Below are 25571 nucleotides of genomic sequence, written 5' to 3' on the forward strand. Positions count from 1 at the left end.
CATCATTTCGGGGAAAAAATATATAAACAAAGCGTTCTAGTATTCGTATTTTACAATTGTGTGTAAAGTTTCAAAAAGACTGGTCAGTAAATACAGGATTTTCTCCAGACCCAGACGACCCTCTCAAAAGAAACTATTTTAATACTGATGTGAATTTGTAATAAAAGTCGCTATAAAATTTAAAGTAAAAGTTGAATTGAGGCTATGCATAAAAACTTAATTACCTATAAGTTGTTTTTTCTTATATGGCGGAGTTTGTAGCAGCTCTTGATGCAAGTTATTACGATAAAATATTGTTAGTTATTACGATTTCGTAAAATATTGTACATTTCAGACTGGTCATGAGCTCTAGCAAAAACTAGCACCATAGAAACGACTGATGGAACTTATTTTTAACTGAAGTTTCTTAGTGCATTAATTGAGAAAATTTTTGGAAACGTTAATGCCAGTGAGCTATTAAGTAGGTCTACCAAATAGAAAAATGTAAAAATAAGAAATGTTTGTAACATGAATTTATTTTTGTTTTCAGTGGATCGAAGAAAGCTTCACACGTTTTGAGGAAGGAATTAACTGGCGGTCGTACGTGGTTTGCGACGTGAACTACCCTAGCGTCAACAACTGGCTATGGACGCCGTTCATTGAGCGCGGTCCTGCCAACATGATGTACGTCGAGATCAAGTTCTCCATGCGCGACTGTTCGCTGTTCCCGGGGACTGCGCTATCGTGTGAGTACCAACATCTTCTATCGTGTGAGTACCAACGTCTTCTATCGTGTGAGTACCGACGTATTCTATCGTGTGAGTACCGACGTCTTCTATCGTGTGAGTACCGACGTCTTCTATCGTGTGAGTACCAACGTCTTCTATCGTGTGAGTACCAACGTCTTCTATCGTGTGAGTACCGACGTCGTCGCAGCTTTTCAATGACAGCTAATTTGAGAGGACATTTGGGATGTGGGATCTGTTCTGTTGATGCTTCAATGATTTAGAATTCTTCATCGCATTATGTTCATTAGCTAAAGGTAATGGAATCGTAATTATGCTGAAAAAATATTCTACGTTTGTATAGTCGGTGCATCAAGAGTGTTTTTCAAATTTGTAAACATTATATTTCAAGCTGATATGTGAGTGTTGCCTCAACTATCTTTGATTGAAAAATTTACGAAACCATTCCATCTTAGTTATCCCTTCTTATTGAGCAGACTTGAAATATTTTCAAACGATTTTGTTTCAGGTAAGGAGACTTTCTCTTTGTTGTATTATGAATTCGACGCGGCTACCAAGGAGCCTCCTTTCTGGGAGTCCGAGAGCTACAAACTCATCGACAGGATTGCAGCCGACGACGGAAGATTCACCAACAACAACGAAGTAATCATCAACACAGAAGTGCGGTCCATCCCCGTCACCAAGAAGGGTGTCTATTTCGCCTTGCGTGATCAGGGAGCCTGCATCTCGCTTCTTTCAATAAAGGTTGTTTTTAGAACCTTGTTATGTTCTTGAACAATGCAATTTAGCATATTTTTTCACAAAAAATCTGGTAGTTCGTGTTAAGCTGAAAAAAGACATATCACGGCCCACAAACAAGGATGACTGAAAATCCATAATCTATTATAAACGGTTATCTCCTAGTATCATCACCCTTCATACTCTTCAATGGTGTTTTCCTATACATATCCAAATCCCAGCCTCCAGAGAACTGTAAAGGCTCGTGTACTACGTGAGGTCTCATTAATCTAAACCCCCACGGGAAATTATTCCTGTTTTTTCTTGCAGGTATACTACATGACTTGTCCTGAGATCACAGTCTCGTTCGCGCATTTCCCCACTACGCCCACGGGAGCCAAAGTAACGAGCATCGAACAAGCGACGGGCACTTGCATCGAGCACGCCAGGGTCGAGCGGGAGCCCGTCTACCTCTGCACCGCCGACGGCCAGTGGTCGCTGCTTACCGGGGGCTGTGTGTGCATGCCAGGCTACCAGGCCAACGTTGAAACTCAGACCTGTGATGGTGAGTGCTCAAATTATTACATTTAATACAATGCACTTCAAACGTCGTTTTTGTGCTTAATGAAAATTGTTGCCCAATCAACCTAAGTGATGAGTTCTAAGGTCAATCTTGACCTACGAGTGCACACGAATCTTTCTCAAAAGCTACTGGACAAATCACACTGGTGTTTGTCTGATCCGATTTCCTGCACCTAATGCCAAGGATTGTTATCTCGTGGCTCAGGATATATCCTAGGTTGATGATGCCAACGATTGTTGTCTCATGACTGTGATGCGGCTCAGGATATATCCTAGGTTGATGGAAGTCACGTGATGAGTTTCCCCTCTTGACGTTGTGCTCGCGTAAGGTCAATTTGTCTGTGTTGCCCCATCAAAGCTCGCCATCAAAGATTGATGGCCGGGCGCTCTGATGTGGAGCTTGTGGCTCTGCAGCTGCGCTTCCTTGTTATTCCTAATGATTCGCAGCGGCTGCTACTGCTGCTTGTTAAAGGTTTACGCCCATTCTGACTTGTGGTTCATAGTGATTTCTTTACAAAATTTGAGTTTTTTTTTGTTTCTGTCTGTGATATTGTTATTCACTTTGACTAATTTCAAATTGCTGTTGTAATTTGAAGATTGCACTAATTTTAAACGATGCTGAAAGTTGTATGGAAGATTTATTTTCTCGATACTTCCTCATTCAAAGATTTTGCATTCTCGTGCATTCACGGAAACCGGAAAATGTTACGAAATTTGGTTATCAGTGAAGCTGATGACCACGGTTATTTTTTCTGTGCTCGTTGGAAAGGTGCACGTATTTGATTGTTTTCTTATCTGATTAAATTTCAGTCTCGTTAGAAGTATCATTCGCTTTGTAATTCTGGGCATACATTAAACAAATTTCATAACATCATTTTTGTTTTCACGCCGTTCCTGACAAAATGAATTGGAGACGAAAAATCATTTAACTGGAAGAATTAATATACATTGAATCGTTCTAAAAAAGGTGTGGCCACTTTCAGTTAAAAATGCTTATGAAAATGAACGATTAATTTAAAAACATTTATAACCCAGAAGCTATATAAAATAGATACCAAACTCCCAGGAGCAGCCTCGTTAAAATTGCGTTTCTTGTTCACGTTTGAGTTGCCGAGAAGAGATGCGTCAGGTTCGGACCCCGAGGTTGACGTTAACGACATCTCTGGGGCCTCAGGGTATTGTATTGTCTGGTCGGTGTACGGTGAAGTTCATGTTCAATGCTTCGAACAAGAATATTTTTGTATGAACACGCCTTAATTATGGAAACGTTGCTTCAAATTTATGACTTAAGAGCAGTGCGTACTTGTGAAGATTATATTAATTTGTTTGCGTTGTATTATTGGATTTCATTATTGTGAGATTTACAGACGTTCGTCAAGGGTTTAAAGTCGCGATTGATCATTTTAAGAAACATTTCACGTTTCATGGAATCGATAGCATTTACTGAAAGGTCAAGTCAACTTCTAAAGTTCTCAAATACTCTTCAAAATATTTGAATAATGAAAATCCACGAGGAAATCTCAACTATCCCTGTTTGTGTTGATATTGACTAAGTTTTTGTTTTGAAATTATTTTACACGTTTATGTTATATACCTACGCTACATTAAATATTTCGCCGCCAAGAGTATCTCTGACATTGACTAGCTTCAAGTTCAGTTTTGGTTATTGTAAACGCCCTGACACACGAGCCGCTACAGCAGCGCTCCCATGTCTCCAGGGATGGCGTAATTGGTCGTCTGAAGACTGCGTGCGCTCCAAACCTCGATCCATTGCAGGGGGGAATCCAGCGTTCGCTTAATAATGAAGAGAAATGACAGCATCTTTTGCATTCATATACATAGCCGTGTTGCGAGAAGTATTNAAGTCATTTCGCTGTCGCTCCACGGGCCCATGGAGCTGGTGGAGCTGTAGCAGCGGGGTATTCGGTAGCCGAGATCACCCTTTAGGTTTTATGAAAAGTTCGTTATTGAAATTTTAGTTCTTCATAAGGTTGTCTAGACAGGAGCTAGAATACATGACGTTGTGGAGAAGGTTGCGTGCTACGAAGGAATTTTATTTTTCGGAAATAACATGGATTAGCTGTCAGATATAGTGCTGGTCAGGCAAAAGGGAGCTCGTAGCATGAACGTAGAAAGCTGGACATAGCGAAGAAGGAGACTACGAGGGTTGGGTTTGCTCGTTACGTTTTATTGAGGGTCTGGTGTTAGGCTCACTGGATGAGCTCCCCTCATTCTCCTTCCCTCAGTTTGTGCCTCATTAGTGGCCCGGACGTGCTAGGAGAGGCAAGTGCTTCGCCAGTCCGCTTCTCCGGAAGGAAAATATCGTCCGTAAACAATCCTAAAGGCCGGATATCTTTTGGTCCGTTCCTGTCGGGACTGGCGATTGAAGCTTTTTTATTTGCCGTCTGAGTTGTGTCGATTTGGCCAGAGAGGCCGACGATTTGTTCGAAGCGATTGGCTACAAAACTTTTTAGCTCATAATCTAGAATCAGAAAAGTTTTTGCTGCAAGAACACGAGACGCCAGTAACAATTAGGCACATTATTATCACCTCCTTTGCTAGGACGCATACGTCATGGCTGATATTTCCTCCATTTACAAAAAAGTATTATTTGGCTCGCCTTAATTAAGAGGATTCATAACCACCTTAGATTTTTTATTAAATTTGCAATTTCATTTTTGTACTTTCCAAACGGTAAATTTTCTTATGATTTCTCTCTCTTATCACGAGCATTTACTTTCTGCACAAGCTAAAGAATGACATTGTAGAACCTTGTTTTTTTTTCCTACTGTGAGTGTGTCAGTAGGACGTTACCGTGTCCGGCCCAAAATTTTTGCGGTGACCAACACTTCCAATATAAACAATGGTCTCTCACGTAAGCACAATTAAAAGTTTCCTTTGAGTCCCGCCTTCTCTCTTCGACGCCTGCAGGGAGTTCCGACTTCAAACTTTTTCTCTGCCATTAGCGCTGGACATTCTTTGCTGATATCCTGACTTCCTTCTCTGTGCTTCAACCAAAGCAACGGGTACTGGTAGTTCCAGATGCTCATTCCTCCACGCATGGATAGAAGCCATAACTCTTAACTCTCTCTGGTTATGGTCGACTAAATATCTACTATACTCGTTCAGATTACTTGCAGGTCTACTATGCATTTCAAGGGAAGTGTAATCTATACTAGGTTAACTTGCCGAGGTAGGTTAGTGCGGCGGTGCCGAACAACCAGTGTGGCATTCTAATCAAACGTTACTCTGAGACAAGACGTTTCTTGAGCGAATTTTAGTCTTAAACACTTAATTTTGACGATGTTTGCCGCTCAGATTGGCAGGTACAAAACGATTGTACCTTACATCGAAAAAGTTTTTTGCTTCCAATTCAATCAATCTTTTATTTGTGAGTTTTTAGCTTAAAATTTTGGAATTTCACCCATTTTAGGGGCAGATTACTCAGCAATCATCATTATTATTAGAGTGAAAGAGAAGGTTTAGAATTTAGATTGTTTCTTCCTCTATTTTCTTTCCCATTCTCAACTTATGTGTCCCGCTAAGAATTATCCCAATGCACACAAAAAGTGCGTCGTGTGTTTAGTGTTTAAAGCATGGCTATGACTCGAACTTATTTTGAGTTCCTGGTTTTCGACGTCTGTATCGGTGCTCCTGCCTCTCAACGCGATACCCTCTTGTTGGAAGTAAATTACTAGTCCTGCTTGTCCCTGTTGCCGCCGCGATTGTTTGCCTTACCTCGAGCAGGTCGCATTGGGACGAGGGCAGGCTCTCCCCTCGTTTTCCTCTCAATAGCCCTCAATGAAAATTACCGCTACTTTCCTACTGCGTAAAATTTGCCCTTCATTGACGTGCGCTCCTCAATGAAAGACGGATTCTGAATGCTCCAAATTGCTGAGCTAAGTCTGCCATTATTGAGCTTTTGCTCTCAGTGAAAAGGCTCGCTTAACATATCTTACCTCGAAGAAACGTTCCCATTATTGGACGATTGTTACAAAAAATTCAGATGTGGATATAATACCGTCGCTCAGTCGATGACATCTCTAGTGGATAATTTACCTTAGAATGAAATTCTTTAGAATCTACAAAGAAATGTTAAAAACATCAGAATTGAAAGAAATAGAAATTACTGATGTCTAACTAGCTGTGATGACTTTTAATTATACAATTTGCATTTATTTAACCACAAAATCAAGTTCCACTCCGTTAATTTATGTCATTTGATGAATTTCTACGTTGTCATGTATTTTTCTTCTCGCGTGACGTACACTGGTGTAAATGGGCTTTGAAGAAACGTGAATCCCATGTGGGACTTATTTGCATCCGAGTTAGGTTGATGACATTTCTTACAACTATTCGACTCGACATCAGGTTGTTTGAAGCGGTTTCCTCTATTAAAACCCAATTTCTACTACGGTGTACTTTTCAATAAGGCATGAAGGTCGATTTTGTTTCTTGAATTACTGTGAAGCCATCAATAAAACTCGTTGTCGAGAAAGCTCTCTGTACAAGATCGTGTGTTTTGGTGCCCGTAGCAGGCAATATGAGGTCGAGGATGTGTGCTGGTCTGTGATGGCTCTGCATTATCTGGTCCCTGGGTCGCTATTGAACTGAATGAACGCAACACGCCTGAGTGCAGCTCAAAGCTGCCTCTCGGTCACATCTAAAAACTGTAACGATTGCATTGAGGCGCATCGCAGCGCCTTAATGCTCCTGTTTCTGAAGCCTCCTTCATGAATTTTGATTCGAATTTATTTTGCTTCTCTATGGAAGCTTCAAGTTTGTTATTCTATTTCACGTCTCCTCTGGCCTTGACTCCAATTTATTTTAATTTCCTTGTCTACTAACGGTTTCGAATAGCTCTGCTGACGGTTTAAGACGCGCCGATAGAGAGTTTAGTAAGGTTCATTTATTATCTTTATAATATATCTTGCTTTTGCTCAAGTTATACTTTCCTTGTGGAATTCTTCTTGAAAGAAAACTTTTAATTTTTTCTCACATTTTATTAACGATTAATATTATCTTATTCTCCTGCAAGTTGTATCAGTTTTCCCTAATTATACAGTCGTATTTCCTAGTCACATATTGAAGCTAGCTTATATTCGCCGCGTTGGAAACGCTGTTCGTTTTGTTTTTTGTTATCCACTGAATTTCTGACGAGAAGAACGATATGTCTCCTAAAGGCGGAGCAGGGAATCGTCGGCAGCTGTTAGTTAACCTTAAAGGGTGCCTTGTCCACCTGGCGGTTCATAGGAATGTAATTTGGTAAACGTTCATAATTTTAGAGCTAGAAAGCGGAGTAACTTTTATAAGTGTCAAGGGATATTCTCATTAATTTTTTTTTCTTCTTTGCAGATCTACATTCCTTACCTAATATATTAATTAAGTTAGTATGGATTATAAATTTTGTCCATGTTCCACGGAATGTCCATGTTTCGTGCTCTCTTTCGTGTTCAAGTATATTTCTTGCTCCTTATTTTTTTGCATGTTTATTAGCATTCACGTAACGTAGCGTGCTGAAGCCGGTATGCTGATATTAATATTGCTTGTTCTCTCGCTAATAAAGCATTCCCACTAACCTGGATACATTTTCTTCTCTCATTTGTTCAGAAAATAGTGAAATGTATAACTCATCTCAGCAATTATTTCGAATTTGTGCTCTATTGTTTCATTTTTTCTAAGTTTCATCATCTTTTACAAGCTACCAGCTGTATATAAAGTAATTTTTCTCTACTTCTTCCATTGATTTTGAACTTCTTACGCTTATTTTGGCGGACATTCTATGTATTATTTGGGAGTGATTTAAAAATAAGTACCTGACTTGGAATATTGAAGGGGGTCCTGTTTTCCCCGGAATTCTAATCTTTGTAGGTGTTCATGAAAAATCATCATAATGGCAATCATTTACTAACTGATTAATTATTTTTCCAGTTTTTCCGAAATGTAGTCTTGGTGATCCGATTTGTTGGTTGTGCTGAGTGGCTTCTAGTGAAATATTGGCTCGCCTTTTCTTTGAACGCCATCAAAAATTCGAGCCTGAAAATTTTTTCCCGTGCGTTGTAGCCCCAAGTTCGCTCAATCAGAGAGGCAGACGCTTTCGAGCATCACTGATGTGATCGTCACTCGGAGTTATTTTATTTAGGATTTTGACGGCACTTGAGTTGATTGGTCGACTCGTGAGGAAAACCATCACTGTGCGCGCGCCGTATTTCAATGCCGTACACGAACTGAGCTAAAAAATAACGAAATCGGGCTTGCCTTCCTAATATCACTTAAATTTTCCAGTTTGCAATGGCATAACGCGAACATTTTATTGCGTAAAATTAGAAAATTGAAGTGGCTTTTTATCTCTATTTGTTGTGTGTTGTATACCTGGACGTCGTTGTTAATGCTATCCGCGTGTTAATGCATCTCCCAATTCTGTATGATTGTTAGTCATTTTTCACCATTATTGAATTTCTTTCCCTTAATTCTTTTCCGATTTGACCTGTTTATTGTGGAAATTGTTTGTCTCTGAATATATCTCAACTACAATCTTGTATGTAATCTTAAGAAAATAATTTCTTCCCAAGAATTTTACTAAGGCCGAATAATACTTGTAATAAATACGCATATAGTAGGCATTGTAAAAACGTTCAATCCACATTTTCTGAACCATATTTCAGTTAATTGCTTCATACTATATTATCACTCGAACTACAATATTATCACCCAAACATTAGTTGCGCCTTCTGATGTCCATGCGGAAATTCGTTTTTACCGGCACTAACTTGATTATATTGAAATGTTGAAATTGCTAAAGTGCAGCGTTGGCCTAGTAGTAAATTTTTTAACCATTTATGGGATAGAAGCATTTTAGAAAATAACAAAGCAATCTGGAAACTGTTCGCTTGAAGTAAGTGTGGCCGGCATCTTAAAGAGAGCCTCTCAATAGAATTTAAGTGCATTATTGCCGGATCTTCTGGAAGTGATGTTTTATTCGAACTCCATCCATAATTGAAAGCGTTTTAGCGCCTATCGGGAGGACATTTTAGAAATCCATTTCATCGCTGGTCTGTGCATAGCGCCCTAAGTATTTTCTCAAATCACGCCTGCTCAATTTCCCCTTCAACTTCAACACTCGGCCTTTCGAAAATTCGGTGCAAATTTGTCTGCAGATTCTCGGCTTTAGAAGAATGCAAGTCAATCTGGTCGATTTTTTTTCCATACGAATGTAATCTCCCGTTGCAGTGTTCTTGTAAATGACATAAAGCACTTGAATGGTTGCGAAGAACGATTTCTTGTAATTTGTTCTCCTGAGATCTGATTTCAGTGCTGGTTCAGTCCTCGACCAGGTATGGATTGATCTGTGTATGTTATTTTTTGTCCGCTCATAGCCTCAGACGATTGTTTTGTGTTCTCGCGACGTTGAAATGAAAATGAAAGTTGTTTCAAAATGCACGTACATATTTGATACTATTTCATCAAATAATATCTCTAGGATAAGGATCATTCAATCAATAGTCAAAAATTTTATTGGTACGGAATTTGTATCAATATCTTGCTTGCTTAGAGATAATATATAAGATTTAAAAGAAAAATCTACCCGACTCGCGTATCAGGGTCAAATTCGGCTTTACTTAATCTAATTTATGGAGTTGATGGATATGCATATAGTCGCCGCGTATGTTTCAGCACTTTATCGTGAAGCTTTAGTACCTCCCCTGTGGTACCTATATCTTCTGGGTGAGTTATAGTGGAAATTAAATAATTGGGTTGATTATGTAATGATTAGTACCAGCAGTTTTTTCCCTAGGTGTTGACCCTCTTGGTCAGTACATTCATTGGTCGTCCACATTTTTCCTTGTATGGTTTGTTGAAAAAATAACTTTTATTGATCGTTTTGAATAATTTGTTTTTGTTGGTGCGTGCAGTGTGTCCGCCTGGTCAGTTCAAGCACGGCGTCGGGGAACTGGAGTGCTCAGGGTGTCCGGAGCACAGCGCTGCCCCGCACTCCGGCTCCACTGAGTGCCGTTGCGACACCGGTTACTACCGCGCCAACCACGACCCTAAGGACATGCCTTGCACTCGTCAGTACAGTGATTGCAACTTAGTATCTCTTTTTATACACTTTCCCTTTTCTGAATGTAATCGAGGAGGATGAGATGATATTTTTCTCATAATTTGATTAAAAATTTATATCGTCTATATGAACATCTGGATAATTTTCATGTATTTTTGGAGATTTGAAGTATACGTTTCAAGCTTTCTTTATTGCGGAATCCATAATCTGAATTTGATGCGTATGAACCTCCTATTGCTGTGCTGTTCTCATGCAGCACACGGCCTTCCTTTGATTAGGATTAATCTTTGAACATCATAATACGTACCAATGCCTGATTTTTTTACATTTTATTTTGAAGTATTATTTTCTCTCAAAGAAATTTCCCGATTTTTCAATGTACTTTAGAATCAGGTTTCTTGTGACTCTCGCCCTGTAATCATTGACTTGCTACAATTCATCATCATTATCATTAATGATATAATTTGTCATAATTATTAATTTATCATCATCATTTGTGTGATCATAGTACAAGACTTGTGTTTGCACAGGCCCTCCCGGCAAGCCGCGCAACCTGACCGCGACGGTACTCGACCAAAGCACCGTGGAGCTGTCGTGGCTACCGCCGCTGCTGCACGGCGGCCGCAGCGATACCGTGTATAGGGTCGTGTGTGATGCGTGTGGCAGTCAGGTGGCTTTCGTGCCTCCTCAAGTGGCTGAGGTGAGTGCATTTGTGTGGCATTTCTTTGACATTCGGCTAGGCTGACTTACATCATTACATGTGATGACCGTACAGGCGATTGTTTTTCATAATGCACCGTCCAAAGCCGAAGTATGTTTAAAAAAATCAATTTTCGCAATATACTTTAGAGTTTCATTAGGACACAGATTTCAATTTATGAACTTTAACAACCATCCTAGTCTGGTATGGTTATTAAAGCTGTAGCTGGAAGTTATTAAAGCTGCAGACCGACAACTTCCAGCAAGCTATACCATCTCATTACGCCTAACTAATCGCCCTTCACCTATCATGCACCTGCAGGAAGGGTTCAACACCACAGACGTGAAGGTGCGCGGGCTGAACCCTGTCACGGCCTACCGCTTCCAAGTGATCGCCGAGAACGGCGTCTCGGACCAGGCGCCTCACCACTCCAACGTGGCCGTCACCGTCACCACTGAGGCTGCAGGTGCGCTTCTTATTTATACCGTAACATTTGCGTTGTATCAGCCTGTCCGTATTATTCTCAACGGCAGATATGCATTCTTACCGTCACCACAAATGCTGCAAGTGTGTTTCTCACTTATACCGTAACATTTGCGTTGTATCAGCCTGTACGTATTATTCTCAACTGGAGATATGCATTCTTATGAGTAGCTTAGTGACGTACTGTATCTTGTGTGCCTTATTGTCACACTCGTTCAAAACTGACAGCAATTTCGGAGCCGCTGACTAACTGTAAATATCAACACGATTAGCTCCACTATTGTGCATTGTCACGCACCTTTTTAAATTGCATACCTACTCTTGTTTTTATCATAGGATTTAATTATTTCCGGTAACAATTGTCGATATTTACTATTATCACTTCTAGATTTTTCTATAAGTATTTTATTTTCAATTATCCCAATTTTAATTTACATGAATAGCTTTTAATAGCCTCCAATGTCTCCTGCGATGTAGCGATTTTTAATTTTGCGTTATTTGGTTTATTAGGCTGGTATTAGAGAATATTTTAATGATATCTTTGAATGATCTAAACTTCTAGTTTAGATATGCTCGGGTGTCGTCTTCTTCTTATATTGTCATTTGGTCGTTGTCGATAAAATTAACTGTTAGATATGATTTGCATCAGGACTCTGATATCGTATTGATACATTGCTTAATTTTGATTCATGGACCTAACATCAATTTCCGCAAGCGGATTTCTTTACAAACAAAAGTTTTGTATTTCCTACTGAAAAGCCAATGTATTCTTCACATCAGCTCAATTTACCGCTTAAACGTCGGCGATTTGTTGATAACGATTTTGATTTATTTCAACTCGTGCAAAAATTTAGCTTATGGTCTTTCTCAATAATTTCATGAGAATTCCCAAACTAAATATATTGATTAGCATCTATGGTTCATTGAGATTCATTCTGTGCCATGAAAATGATTCGGAATGTATCATCTTACGCCCGTATTGTGATTATTAGTGTAGGTATTGCTTTGGAGCTGTGACCGCAGCTAATATTATTTGCATATGAATAACTCTAATTGCAGCTTATATCTTTCATGTCTGTAAACATTATTGCACATAGTTCAGTACCTGAAACCTAGAAGTCGCTTAGTTAGTAACATATTCATGAGAATAATAACTCGCAATTAGAAATTACGTACGTATGTGGGTTTCTCAAAACCTCGTATGTGGTAGTGTTGATGTACATTTTGCTCTGTTTCGTATTTAGCTCATGTTGCGAAACACGCATATAAAATTATTCCCATCTTACTTCAATTTACAGGGAGCTTTCGCGCCCTACCTTCCGATAACAAAGGTACGTCAATATTTCGGTATAGTGTGTTGTAAATCTTGTTTCTGTTGGCAAAAACAGCCTGTCTCGACAAGCTCTAATGTATTTTTTTATTTCCCATCCAAAAAGTAAACTTTAAACTTACTATGATGATGAGATCGTAGAAACATAAGTGTAATCCAGTTTTTTCTGCGGTTAAATTTAGTTTTATTCCGTGTTTGATGTATTTTTAATATACTTTGTAGGACCGTCGATGGTTCGCAACGTGCGCATCACGAGCGTCAAAAGCACCGAGATTTCTCTTGCGTGGCAGCCACCGCTTGACGCTGCGTCGGAGGTCGAGATGTATGAGGTCGGTTATCATCACCATGCCGTATTTTTAATAAATTTATTTTTTTGGGGTGCTATTGCTTTCGACAAAGCGAGAGGATCAAATCAGACTGTTTTCATCTTCTGATCTTGCCATGCAGTGTTTCGTGTTATCAGATTCGCTGCTTTGGATGTAGTTTAAACATAAACTAAATATAATCGCTTTACAGTTGCTAATAATGTTTTGTTTATGCACCTCAATTGTGGTTTTAAAATTTTTTTACACCATCGCACACGATGTAGCTATCATCTATTTTTGCTCCATTTTTCGATATTACTGACCGACAATATTCTTCACTGGAATGACGATGTGATTAAGTCTATCCCCCTTCTATGTTTTCATTTTATAATGGGTTTCAAAAGGGTGGCACTCATTCATGTACGTCGTTGAAAATAGGTTTAGTCAATAGTGCCAGTATATACGAGTATACTTCACTAAATGAAAAAATGGAATGGTTACTTGCCTGTCGTATGATGGTATGTTCTGCTTCCAATCACTAGGCTTGACCACAGTTTTCCTGCCCCCAGGTACAATATTACGTGAAGGGCCACGAGAACAACTCGTCCACCATCCTGACCACCAAGGAAGAGTCTTCCCTCGCTGGCCTGCGGCACCGAACTGTCTATGGCTTCCGGGTAGGTTTGATATATTTAATAGCACCATCTAAATATTTTATTCCTTTAACGTATCAACTAGTTACGATCAAAAAGGACTTCTTTGCTCAATATAGCTCGTTGATGTTAATGACTTCATTTATGTTGAAATCTCATTATTTAGATGAAGAATAATGCAGCGAATGATAACAAATACTAGTACGAGATATACCGATTTCGTTACTCGTAAAATGCCGTAATTTTAGTAAGAAAGTAATCAGCTTCCACTCAAGTGGGATTACATTACTACTGTCTGCGACTAGGCTTCTATACTTCATTCATATCATTTGTCCAGGTACGGGAGAAAACTGTTGCTGGCTGGGGTGAATATTCTGCTCCTGTCTACAAAGAAACCGGACAACTTTTCAACACAGGTCTGAACTTGGAGTTACGTGTCAAAGCTTATGCCATTTACAGCTTATGCCACAATTGGATGATTTTCAGCTTATGCCAAAGCTTATGTAAATCTAGTTTTACATATTTTAGCAACCACACAAAACTTGGAATCATGTGGCAAAGACAGGAGTAAATATAGTTCAAAATTATAATGTTTTTACTTATCTATCTTCACTGTAATGAGGCCAAAATTCTACACCAAATTTTGAACTTTCTAACTAACTTTCTCAGTCAAGGCATCCTTAGCGAAAAAATTTTACTTTAGAAATTGAGTTAATAATATATAAAATTATTATGAAAAGAAAGAAACAAAATATTCGTGACAGCAAGCTTGCATGGCTACTTTGAATATAAAATGTAATGTTTCAATCGCAAAAAAAATCCAAAAAATCAGGTGCCATTTCTTCCTCTGTGAAATATATATTGTTACTTGGTGGATGAGCTTGTTGTTTAATAAATACTTGTGACCTATAAAGCTGAGAAAGGAAAATTATTAAAAAAGCAAAAGGTCTCACCTGTTGATGGAATTTTTTCTGTTGTAAATTTTTTTCTGTCTACGTCGGCTGAATATACCGTGAAAAAATTGTTATTTGATTAACTTTTTATACTTTCCACGTTATTACTCACGTAATTCCATTTCGTGCTTCTATATTTTGTAGTTTCAAATGAAATCGCCCCCTTTGAAAGTTTTCCAAGCCCGCATTTATGTTCAGCAGAAACACGGACGAGTGCAACAAGAAACAACCTTCTGACTGTGACACTCTGGAGTACAGGAATGGTGAAGGTAAGCACATTGCCTCATGGCGCATATAATCAAAATTATTCACTTTAGGTAACGAATATATCGCAACAAGCCAGACAATTCAAATATGTTATAATAGCAATGTGCTCCGACCATTATTCGGAAACTCTAATATTGTGCACTATTACTTCGTACAAATTTGAAACATTACAAAATTAAAAAAAAATGATTATTTTGGAAATCATTAATTAAATAATAAAAGTCAAAGCATTTCGTCGGTGATAATTATGTCTGTTTCAATTGCTGTTTCTTGCGGATCAGGACTCGTAGTCACCTACAGCAAATGTGAGTTACTTTGTGCATCGCGAGTAATTTCGTGGCGTTCTTTTTACCAGTTGCGCGTGATCGTTTGCACTTGCTTCCATGTTACTCGTTCTTTTAAGCGTGTAGCTCCTGACGCGTCAAACCATATATTCATGTATCATCAATTCTCCAATGTTTCATTTTTGCTGTGTAGGATATAGATTTGTACCTAAATTTATATTATTTTGTAAGGGATTTTATTGCTCCTAAATTGCTTTAAATGTGTGATTTTTGCACAAGATTTTCGTTTTGTCTATTTTTATCGTTGCACTTTAGTGATCATTTATGGCAAACCCTCTACGTTTTGATGAGCTCAAATAGTCGTTTGTTAGCTACTCCTCGGTTTTTGTTGCAATGTCGGGGCTATATTATTCATTATAATGATTCACGCACGAAGAAATTACTCTTTTACTATATTATTGCACGGCATTCTTATTAGCATTCGTCTTGCCCGTATGAAAATTCGCTCAAACGCTTCGTGTGTCAATCAAGTTTCATATGCATGCATAAACTTCCTTTAAATAATTTTTTATCCCTCATCCAGTTTTTCACAAAATTGGTGCAGGTACATTCAGAAAAATGATAAGTAATATTTTGCCTATAGTCTCACACTATCTGCCCGTATCTCTCATCCGCCTTTTCACCAGTCAACGGAGAAAATTGCATTAGGAAGATTCATTTGAAGAGAAAAAATGCACCTCTATTGTCCGAAGCCTCGCTCATATATTTTGAATGTGCGATCAGATTTTATTCAGTTACATAAATGGTTAGCGTTCATATAGAAGAAGAAAATTGGAACAATTTCCTCACGAATCATTCATATTCAGATAAGTTTAGCAGCACCACAATTAGCTTACAACAAGAATGCCGCAATTCTTGCAGTTATGGAATCAAATTGAGCTTCCTTAGTTAGACATGATTATTTATTACCTTGTCTGCGCATGGTTCGCTCAGTGTGCTCACTTTGCTTACTGTTTTGTAGTTTGCTCTTTTGGATGTATTTACAGGCTATTTTCGCAACCTATTTTGGTTTCGTTATATTTAAATATTGATTGTACAAGATATTTTTAGGAATATAGACTAGTCAATTTTTTTTTTTTAAGATTTTGATTTTGCTTCTTATTCTGGCCATTTATTTATTTATCTATTTTTAATCGCGCCAAAGTTATCTTACTTTAGCTAGAAGGGCTTCTAGTATTAACTTGAATCGAGTTATACTCGTAAGACGTCTTGTTTCCTGATGGTTTAACTGAATTATTTTGGTGAAAAAATTTATTAAATTTCATTGAAAAATAATTTGCTTGCACAAACAATGAAGCCCAGATTAGCTTGCCTTACCTCCTCCACTGTAACTCCCCCATAACATCTAAATCTCTCAAGTATACTTTCCTCTTCCCTGTACAACCGAACATATTCCTAGACCTTTCATGTACCCATATTTTCCTAGCGTAGTGCCCCCTGTAGCTTTGTGTTCTCTACCCCCACAGTGCACGGAGTGCTGGAGAACCCACCCATAGTACAGACTCACACGGCTGGCAGCAGTGAGTATATATGCCCTGTGATGGTCTGTAGCTTTACTCCTGAACTGATGGTACAGACCACACGGCAGGCAGCAGTGAGTATATATACCCTGTGATGGTCTGTAGCTTTACTCCTGAACTGATAGTACAGACCACACGGCAGGCAGCAGTGAGTATATATACCCTGTGATGGTCTGCAGCTTTACTCCTGAACTGATAGTACAGACCCACACGGCAGGCAGCAGTGAGTATATACCCTGTGATGGTCTGTAGCTTTACCCCTGAACTGATAGTACAGACCACACGGCAGGCAGCAGTGAGTATATATACCCTGTGATGGTCTGTAGCTTTACCCCTGAACTGATAGTACAGACCACACGGCAGGCAGCAGTGAGTATATATACGAGTATATATACTCTGTGATGCCCTGATTTCAACTTTAAACTGAGTAAAGCGTAAAGCCGGAAGAAATTCAGCGCAATAATGCTGTCAGAGACGTATATCCAATTCGGCATAAAACTATCCCGCGTTAGCCTGTAAATAAGTGTCGGCTAAATGGTAGAAAACTTTGAAGTATTCGTACTATTCGTTTAACTATGCTAGTCGTTTAATAATTGTGTCGTATTTTTTTCCCAACGTTTTTATCCGAATTACTTCTGATTGAGCGAACGTGAATGGTCTTGGAATTAACGGTCGTGTAGTTGCCCTCCTTCTAATAGCAGCACATAATTTATACGTCGTTCACCTGTACACCTCATCTACGTAGCAAGAACCCATTAATGTTGTACTATATTTTCCAATTGACTCATTACTACCGTTAGCTTCCTATGCAGGAAATACACTTAGTGAAATGATTGCACCATTTCCGAATGATGCACTTTTTCAATCATTTGTGGTTCATTTTGACCCTGTTTGGCCTGGCAAAAAGACGCAGCAGTCTCCTCATTGTTCGTGTCGTGGGTGAAACCAATCATGGTTTTTATATCGGCCCCAATTATTTCCTTGAGTGCATATTAAAAAGTTTACCCAATTTATTTCATATCGGGAATAAACTATATTATGTACATTTTTAAATAAATTCCCGAAATTATTTTTACGATACGTGATTATGCTCTAACTGTAACGTTCAATGTTCTTCTAAACACTTCAGCTTGCTATCCCTGAATGTTGATATGTTTATTATATTAGTTTCTGATCTGGTGAGCTTAGCTGCACCCACGCAAAAACTGGCCGAGCTATGCAATGACTCAGAATATAGCGTTTTTTTTTTTAAATTACAGCGTGACATTGTTATTGAATTTGAGTATCAAATAATATGCCCCACTGTTTCTGCAGTGACTGCACCTCTCTTCACCCCCGCGGGCCACCATCGCACCTACATCGACCCCCACACTTACGAAGACCCAAATCAGGCGATCCGCGAGTTCGCGCGCGAGATCGACGCGTCGTACATTACCATTGAGGCGATTATTGGCGGTGGCGAATTCGGTGACGTCTGCAAGGGCAAACTTACCTTGCCTGGCCGACCTGAGATGACTGTTGCCATCAAGACTTTGAAAGTGAGTACATTTACATCACAGTTCTTGACATTTCTTGCACCATAGTCCTGGGTCAGAGAGTTGTTAGAGCCCAATCTTTCCAGTGTAGCATGTCCGTAGAACTCTTGGATTGTTATCTGAATACGACCTAATTTTCTGTTGTTATTTTAGTAAATTGAAACAAAAAGGTATGGTGTTATACTCTCAGACAATCCCGTGACTTATCACAGTAGAAACGATTCTTTATCCGCTTTCTCGTACCATGAAAATGAATTCAGTTCTTTAGATTTGCATTAAGACAGTTCTGTCTCTGCGTGGGAATCGAATCTTGTGAGCTTTTTTTCGTTATTTTATTTGCTACTTTATCGCTTTGCTACTTTGTCTTCGTGTCGACAAAGACTTAGGATTGTATCACATTATGCTCTAGTTCTTAGTCATTATGTCTTCAAATACCAGGTAATAAACTCATCATGTCTTGTATTGCAGCCCGGATCATCAGACAAGGCGCGAGTGGACTTCTTGACCGAAGCCTCTATCATGGGGCAGTTCGAACACCCGAACGTAATTTTCCTACAAGGCGTCGTGACCAGAAGCAATCCCGTCATGATCATCACCGAGTACATGGAGAACGGATCGCTCGATCACTTCTTGAGGGTAGGTTCATCTTTGATACTCAAATGATAACTTATTAATTTCATATAAACTTATAATAAGAGTGTCGGTAACTTTTGTGGAGTTGCAGGTCGTTTTCCAATTAGTAAGTTCATTTTTCAGCAAGCTCCGTGTGCAACAGCTTTAGTTATCAGTGCTTAGTTAAAATTAGTAGCTATTTTATAAAAGTTTTAAGTAGCTACTATCTGAAAATGAGTAAAGTAATCATCACTAATTTTACTCATTTTTCGGCGATCCTATTTTTTACTAAAACCTTTTTACCAATTTGTCTGCACAATTTTAATAATTTTTCAGCACTCGTCTCTATTTTTTCTCGTCAACCTCGTATTAAAAGTAAGAATATTTGCAGGTGAACGACGGCAAGTTCCAGGTGCTGCAGCTGGTAGGGATGTTGCGTTGTATTGCGTCAGGCATGCAGTACCTCAGCGAGATGAACTACGTACACAGAGACCTCGCTGCCAGGAACGTGCTTGTCAACGCCCAACTCGTCTGCAAGATTGCCGACTTTGGCCTGTCCAGAGAAATTGAGAGTCACACTGAGGCAGCTTATACCACTAGAGTGAGTTTCGTGTAGAGGGAATAAATGAGTTCTGTTTGTCAAACATCAGCGGGAATAAATACAGTATCGTAAATTCCTCTTAACATAAATTGCATTGATTGAGTATCTCAAAGAGGAAATAAAAAAATATAACTCAGTACTCACTGCAGTGAGTGAAAGAGAGCGCATTTTCTCGTCCGTCCGTGACGAAATCACGGACGGACGGATATGACGAGCACACGAGCGCCTTTTTTTCTATAAATGAGAAAATGCGCTAAAAATGTATTGGGTAGGTATTGCTTTGAATAATTGTTTCCGTTTATTTTTTCTCTTTGTACGTAATGTTTGAACTTTTGGAGTTAATGGGTTTAATGGGAGATGTTTTGGTTTCGGATGGATTTCAGTTTCAGGCGTCGCAGTACCTGTTCGAATCTATTGAGATCCAACATTAAGTAGTTCTAACTGTTAATTATAAAATTCTTCATTTGTTACTGCATAAGGCGTACGCTGTAAACCTAAAAATGGCAATTTAATGATGGGATTCAATAAAAAATCATCAAAAATGTAGTCTTGGTTTATTGTATTCTATTTTATTAACATGAAAAGCAGCTGAAGCGGTTCGTGATGTAATCCTGTTCTTACTTACTTTGTATACAATATTTAAACAAAAGCGGTATCCGTTCAAACCTGCTGTTAGCATTAGAGTTACAACTCTCTTATAAATTTTCGATTATAGATTCAATATAGGTAAGCTTATAATCTTATACGTTTAAGAGATTATAACTTACCGGACTGAAGCCTCATTTCCAAAGCCCTTCCTACCATTTTTCCTCATCTCATGATTCCGCCATTAAAAAATATCCCACATAAGAATTCCACACTAGCAGTATCGTGAAATTGCTCTCAAACAGCCACCTTCAAATTTCATTTTCACGTTTCAAATAGACCTTCCAACACGCAAACCCTCACAGACATATGACAGATTACCAATGAGGAATAACATTTGGAAGCCCTCGAGTGTATCTGTGTTCACACTACTTTAAAAATACGTTAAGAATTTATTGTAAATTTTCTTGGTGTTTAGGGCGGCAAAATTCCGGTTCGCTGGACGGCTCCTGAAGCGATCGCGTTCAGGAAGTTCACGAGCGCCTCTGACGTGTGGAGTCTCGGCATTGTGATGTGGGAGGTGATGAGCTACGGCGAGCGGCCCTACTGGAACTGGAGCAACCAGGACGTCATCAAGAGCATAGAGAAGGTCTGATCTTGTAATTAAATATTAAAAAATGGGTATTAAATCCTTGATTAATCTTCATAGATAGAGCTGCAACAGATTAAAAACATTAATAATGATTAAAATATCAGTAAAAAGCACAAAGACGTTACCGTTTAATGGTTGTCCGTATTGTTTTTAATTTTCTTACTGTTAAATACATATTGATTGATTTGTCAGTCTAAGCAAATTTCTGCTAAAAATAAAATAAACGCCTGAAAATGCGTTGAAAAGCGCCAGTAACTAAGGTCTTGTTTCGTATTTGGGTCATAAACATCGAGAAATTAACCTGTGGAATGATGGAAACAAATTATGATCTTATCTCAGAAAGTTTCAGTTAGGATTCGTTATTTACCTATGAAAATGCTCGAAATGTAAAATAATAATAATAAATGTAAAATTATGCTAAGAATATCGGTCTGTCAACTTTAGTGTCGCTCTGCTGCACAGTGCACACATGCCTCAGTTCACGATCACTCTACTCGTTTTTATTGACGAAGTGCCTCGGCGTGACTACACCTCCATGTCGTGTGCAGGGCTACCGCCTACCCGCCCCGATGGAATGTCCTGAGGCGATCTATCAATTGATGCTCGACTGCTGGCAGAAAGAACGCAATCATCGTCCGTCCTTCGCGTCCATCGTCCACACTCTCGACAACCTCATTAGAACACCTGAAGCTTTGGCCAAAGTCGCCCAAAACAGGTTTGTCCAAAATAATGTCTGCATACATTCGTTTGTAACTGTTATATATTGTACCAATCTTGGCAATTATTTTAAAATCAGTGGGAGTGCATGTTCAACTCCTTAGTGCATGTTCAACGTCGTGTTGTCTTAACCTATTTGTGACACTGCCTGTGATATAATATTTTCCTATTTGATCTGATGAGCAGGCCAAATATCGAAAATGATATTTGGACTTAACAACAATGTAATTGAAATAAAGCTTGAAAAAGCTTTTTTCTACTGTAATTGTTTTTAAGAAGTCGTACAAATAAATTGAATGTCCGAGCAACCTAGTAATACTTCAATTTGAATATAGTTATCATTTAGTATGCTGGTTGGCTGAAGGTGCCGCTGTTTTGTTAATGGTGTGCGCCCAGTGCGGTCAGACGGAGCTTTGTTTCTGGACCTAATATTGCTTTCGCTATTATTTCTTAGTGCACATCTTGATGTATTAATTGAATTCTCATTCATTCTCAATTTAATATGTAATTTCCTAAACTGCTTGTTGATAATTGGTGGGTTAATTATTTATATATACAATATGACTTATTTCATATTATAAACTGATTATTTTTTTGTGTCTTCGTAATTTCTAAACTCGTATTTACGACTGCATGCTTCCGTTTGACGTCGTCTATAGACCGTACATAAATAACCTTATAAAGCCCGCATTCTGTTCACTAATAACTCGTACAATTCGTGACGTCCTTTTTGACTTTAGCCGTATTGGTATATTTGACTTTTATGTAGCGAATAAAGTTTTTGGTTTAGAAGTACACAAAGCGTATCTGAGCTATCAATTTAGCCAGCTGATAAATATACTATCATTTATGGGACTAACTAACATCATTGCTCGTTTACAGATGCCAGACCGCTCTTGGTCTGGACTCTACAGACCTGACCCAGCTGGGCTCGGTTGAGGAGTGGCTGTCATCACTGAAAATGTCGCGGTATCTCGAGAACTTCGAGAGCGCCGGACTGTCAGACGTGCAGTCGGTGGCGCGTCTCAACCAACGCGACCTAACCACTCTCGGCATAACGCTCGTCGGTCATCAAAAGAAAATATTACAAAGTATTCAAACCTTACGAACGCAGCTTGCCGTCAGTATGGCTGAAGGATTCTTAGTTTAATAAGCTCACTCATTATAGATCTTTTCTAATCTCCGCTATGCGGGTTTCCGTATTATCTTTGCAACGTCTTCATCACGCACTAAGTTGCTTCTGTATAATTTTTTCCCCTTCCATATCCTTTTCTTTGTATGTTAAATTCTGCCTGGAACACTTGTTGAAAAAGGTGTGTGAAGTGTGTGAAATTATCGGAAAACTTGATTTCTTTAAAATATTTCATATTTTAATAATTTCATTGTTCGTTCATAGAAAGACGTCGATTAATTATTTGTGGTATAGTTGTGGTTAGAATTTATTTAATTCGAGCTGATTTTGTGCTATTGATAATAAGTCAGTTTATGTCATTTGATCAAATTAGTTTTCTCATAATTTTTATAGAATATTTCAAAATTATATTTCACAGGGATGATTTACAACACCATACTTATCTATTTAACATTTCTCTCAGTAGTTTGAAAGAAAGGAGTGTATTTTTAATTTATTTTGTTGATTGTTTTGGATATTATTTAGCCCCGAGCTTTGAACTATTTTAAGAGAGGAAATTATCGTGTTTTAGAGAGATGCTTCGTTGTTCCTAGAGACTCTGTGCTCGACTGCGAGTCCAAATTATGAACAACGTCTTAAATAATGACCAACTTGTAGTGTAATGATTCAATGCGTGGTATAGTACTAAATTTCATGGTAGTTATCTATTTAATTATAAAATTATTTTTTTTGGCGTTAATACTGCACTTATTTTTGTACTATCCTATGCATTTATGTTGAATTTGATGGCTATTTCTTTGCATCGTAAACAATTCACGCTGGCTCTGTATATTTCTAATCAATTTTAATTTCTTAAAATGTTTAACTTCCATAATAGACATTTATTGGACCAGTTTTACTTTCATAATTGTTTTGGATTACGGGCGTTTAGTTGGCTTTTGTTTTTGCTTCACTGTTAGTATTCTGTATCATTGCTTTCCTATTATCCATTTCTTTTACTTCAATTACAAGTTGGCAGTTCATACGCTCATTTTATAATTGCGTTACGTACACTCGCTCCTCCTGAAACATATCATTAGTCGCCATTGGTCGGCGTGCCTCAGCGTTCCATATTTCATGCAATAAATTACCTTAGAAAATTATTAACTCTACTTCGTAGTTGCGGAGGACCTTCTTGGCTATCGTACACGGCCGGATGTTTGCAGCCGCGCACTAATTATATGTAAATTTGTCCTGATTTTTTAGTGATTTTATCCAATCTAAAACTAATGTCGTTATCGAGCTTTATGAACCCGCTGTTTGTTTCTTGCTCTGCATATTTTTACCAATAACATCGATACTTAAAAGCATTTAATTGACTTTCATAAAAAGAGAGGTCTTAAGACTCATGTCTTAAGACTTTCAATAATAAATTGACTCCATTTCCGCGCTTTAGTTATTCACTTGTTGAGGAAAATTAAACTCGCATATAACAATCATGATACGAAGTTTTGTTTTCTGAAGGAAATTAAGTACAACAATAGAAACAGAAACGCTGTTATTTTGGAGCCTGAAGTATATGTCTGCGCGATAACTTATTCTTCATGTGCTAGCAGATTATAAAACAACCAAGTTTATGCACTCGGCAAATCAAGTTGTATGAATCAAATTTTCAATTGTTCCTTGCTGTTCATCTCTCGGTGCTGGCTTTGCTTCAGGAAAATAGTAATACCGTTCACTTATTTTAGAGGACGCCGAAGCAGCAATGGCTTCAAGCGACCGTTACTCAGATCAGTAGTCCATCCATGTTTTATTGTTGTATGGATAGCGTGTATTTTGAATACTATATCCTCTCTGTGTAGACTGATAGTGTGTCTATGATAATAACTGTTAATTTCATCGTCGTCAAGTAGATTACAAATTTCTATAATAATGATGATGAAAAACTGAGAAGGAAAGCTTCTTTGTACTCGTCAAGCCTGTGGTAGCAGCTTTATTTTCAGCGTCAGTTTCTACTCCTTACTTCTTGTCTTGGTGAAATAACTCGCGTATCGACGGCGTTCTCGTGCAGCTGCAATGATAGACAAAATCAAATTATTTTTTAGTTTATTGGGGATATCGGGTCTCTACTTGTTTTTATATTCACTATATTTACTTCTCTTAGACGCGTTTCGTAGGCAAATACTCTGAATTTATTTTGGCTTGGGTAAATTGAAGTTTGTTGCGAGCGCAGTGTGTAGCTTAGTGCGCCGCTCCTCGTAGTGCAAGCCTGCCTGCATTGGCTGAGATGTAAATAGGAAAATTTCTCTTTGATTGACTTTTTAGACTAGCTCATGTAATCCTTCCATGTTCATACTATTTTCTATTGTATATCATTATAATCTAAAGCTGTTGGCACGCGCGTCAATATCGTGCGTCCGAACTAAGATGATGAAAATTATATTGTGATGACGTAGCTTAAAAAGCTCAATGTTTAACAAAATCTGACTCTGACTCAATAAGTATTGCCGGATAATCAAAAGAGAACAGCCTTGGAACATCACAAAGTTGAACTTCACCTCTTATTATCTGCTTGATAGAAGCTCTTAATTGCTCATATAATCAATAGGTGACTGGTATTATATTAATGCTTTACGGAGTTCACATCGTAGAATGATGCAATTTTGTGTCTTTCGATAATTCTAAGGTTGACGAATTATTAAATAAAAAACTAATCAAAAGGCCCGTTACCTGAAGATAATGCCTTGGGTTAGTTATGAATTGCACAGTTTTGACGATTGGCGAGACTTTATTGGTCGTGTGACCGTATAACGAGGTGTGCTGTAGCGCTTAGTTCTCTATGTCACTGTGTCTGTGCAAGAAAACGTTTCTATCTTTTACAATTTCGTCCCGTCAGTTTAACAGTTTGCTAAGATGACGACAATGAGCACGGAGCTACTTCTTCATGACTAGTGAAATTGAAATGTGGACTATGACATGTTTGCCCTCTTGATACGAGGCAATTCTCGGTCCGATATTTTGCTCCTTACTTGGATCTGTGTGTGTTGTATGCGGCAGTGAACACGGCTGATTATTTTGCGCTCACAGGACCGAGTAGATCTCACAGTTCGGTCGATC

The 25571-nt window shown here is 38.4% G+C and overlaps 1 protein-coding gene across 1 annotated transcript; it reads left to right on the top strand.

Moving 5' to 3' along the window:
• The first annotated feature begins 534 nt into the window (after nt 1-534).
• On the top strand, nt 535-25571 carry LOC108682711 (ephrin type-A receptor 4-B-like). Its single transcript, XM_018171939.2, has 19 exons — nt 535-725; nt 1234-1469; nt 1773-2007; nt 9938-10093; nt 10617-10786; nt 11108-11252; nt 12568-12600; nt 12822-12928; nt 13474-13581; nt 13895-13993; nt 14683-14779; nt 15059-15082; nt 16588-16641; nt 17956-18179; nt 18645-18812; nt 19180-19389; nt 20453-20623; nt 21175-21341; nt 22226-25571. Exons 1-19 carry the CDS (start codon nt 659-661, stop codon nt 22491-22493), a joined length of 2739 nt encoding a protein of 912 aa, XP_018027428.2. The 5' UTR covers nt 535-658; the 3' UTR covers nt 22494-25571.

This window comes from Hyalella azteca, unplaced genomic scaffold, assembly GCF_000764305.2.
Source record: "Hyalella azteca isolate HAZT.00-mixed unplaced genomic scaffold, Hazt_2.0.2 contig17722, whole genome shotgun sequence".
Lineage (NCBI taxonomy): Eukaryota > Metazoa > Arthropoda > Malacostraca > Amphipoda > Hyalellidae > Hyalella > Hyalella azteca.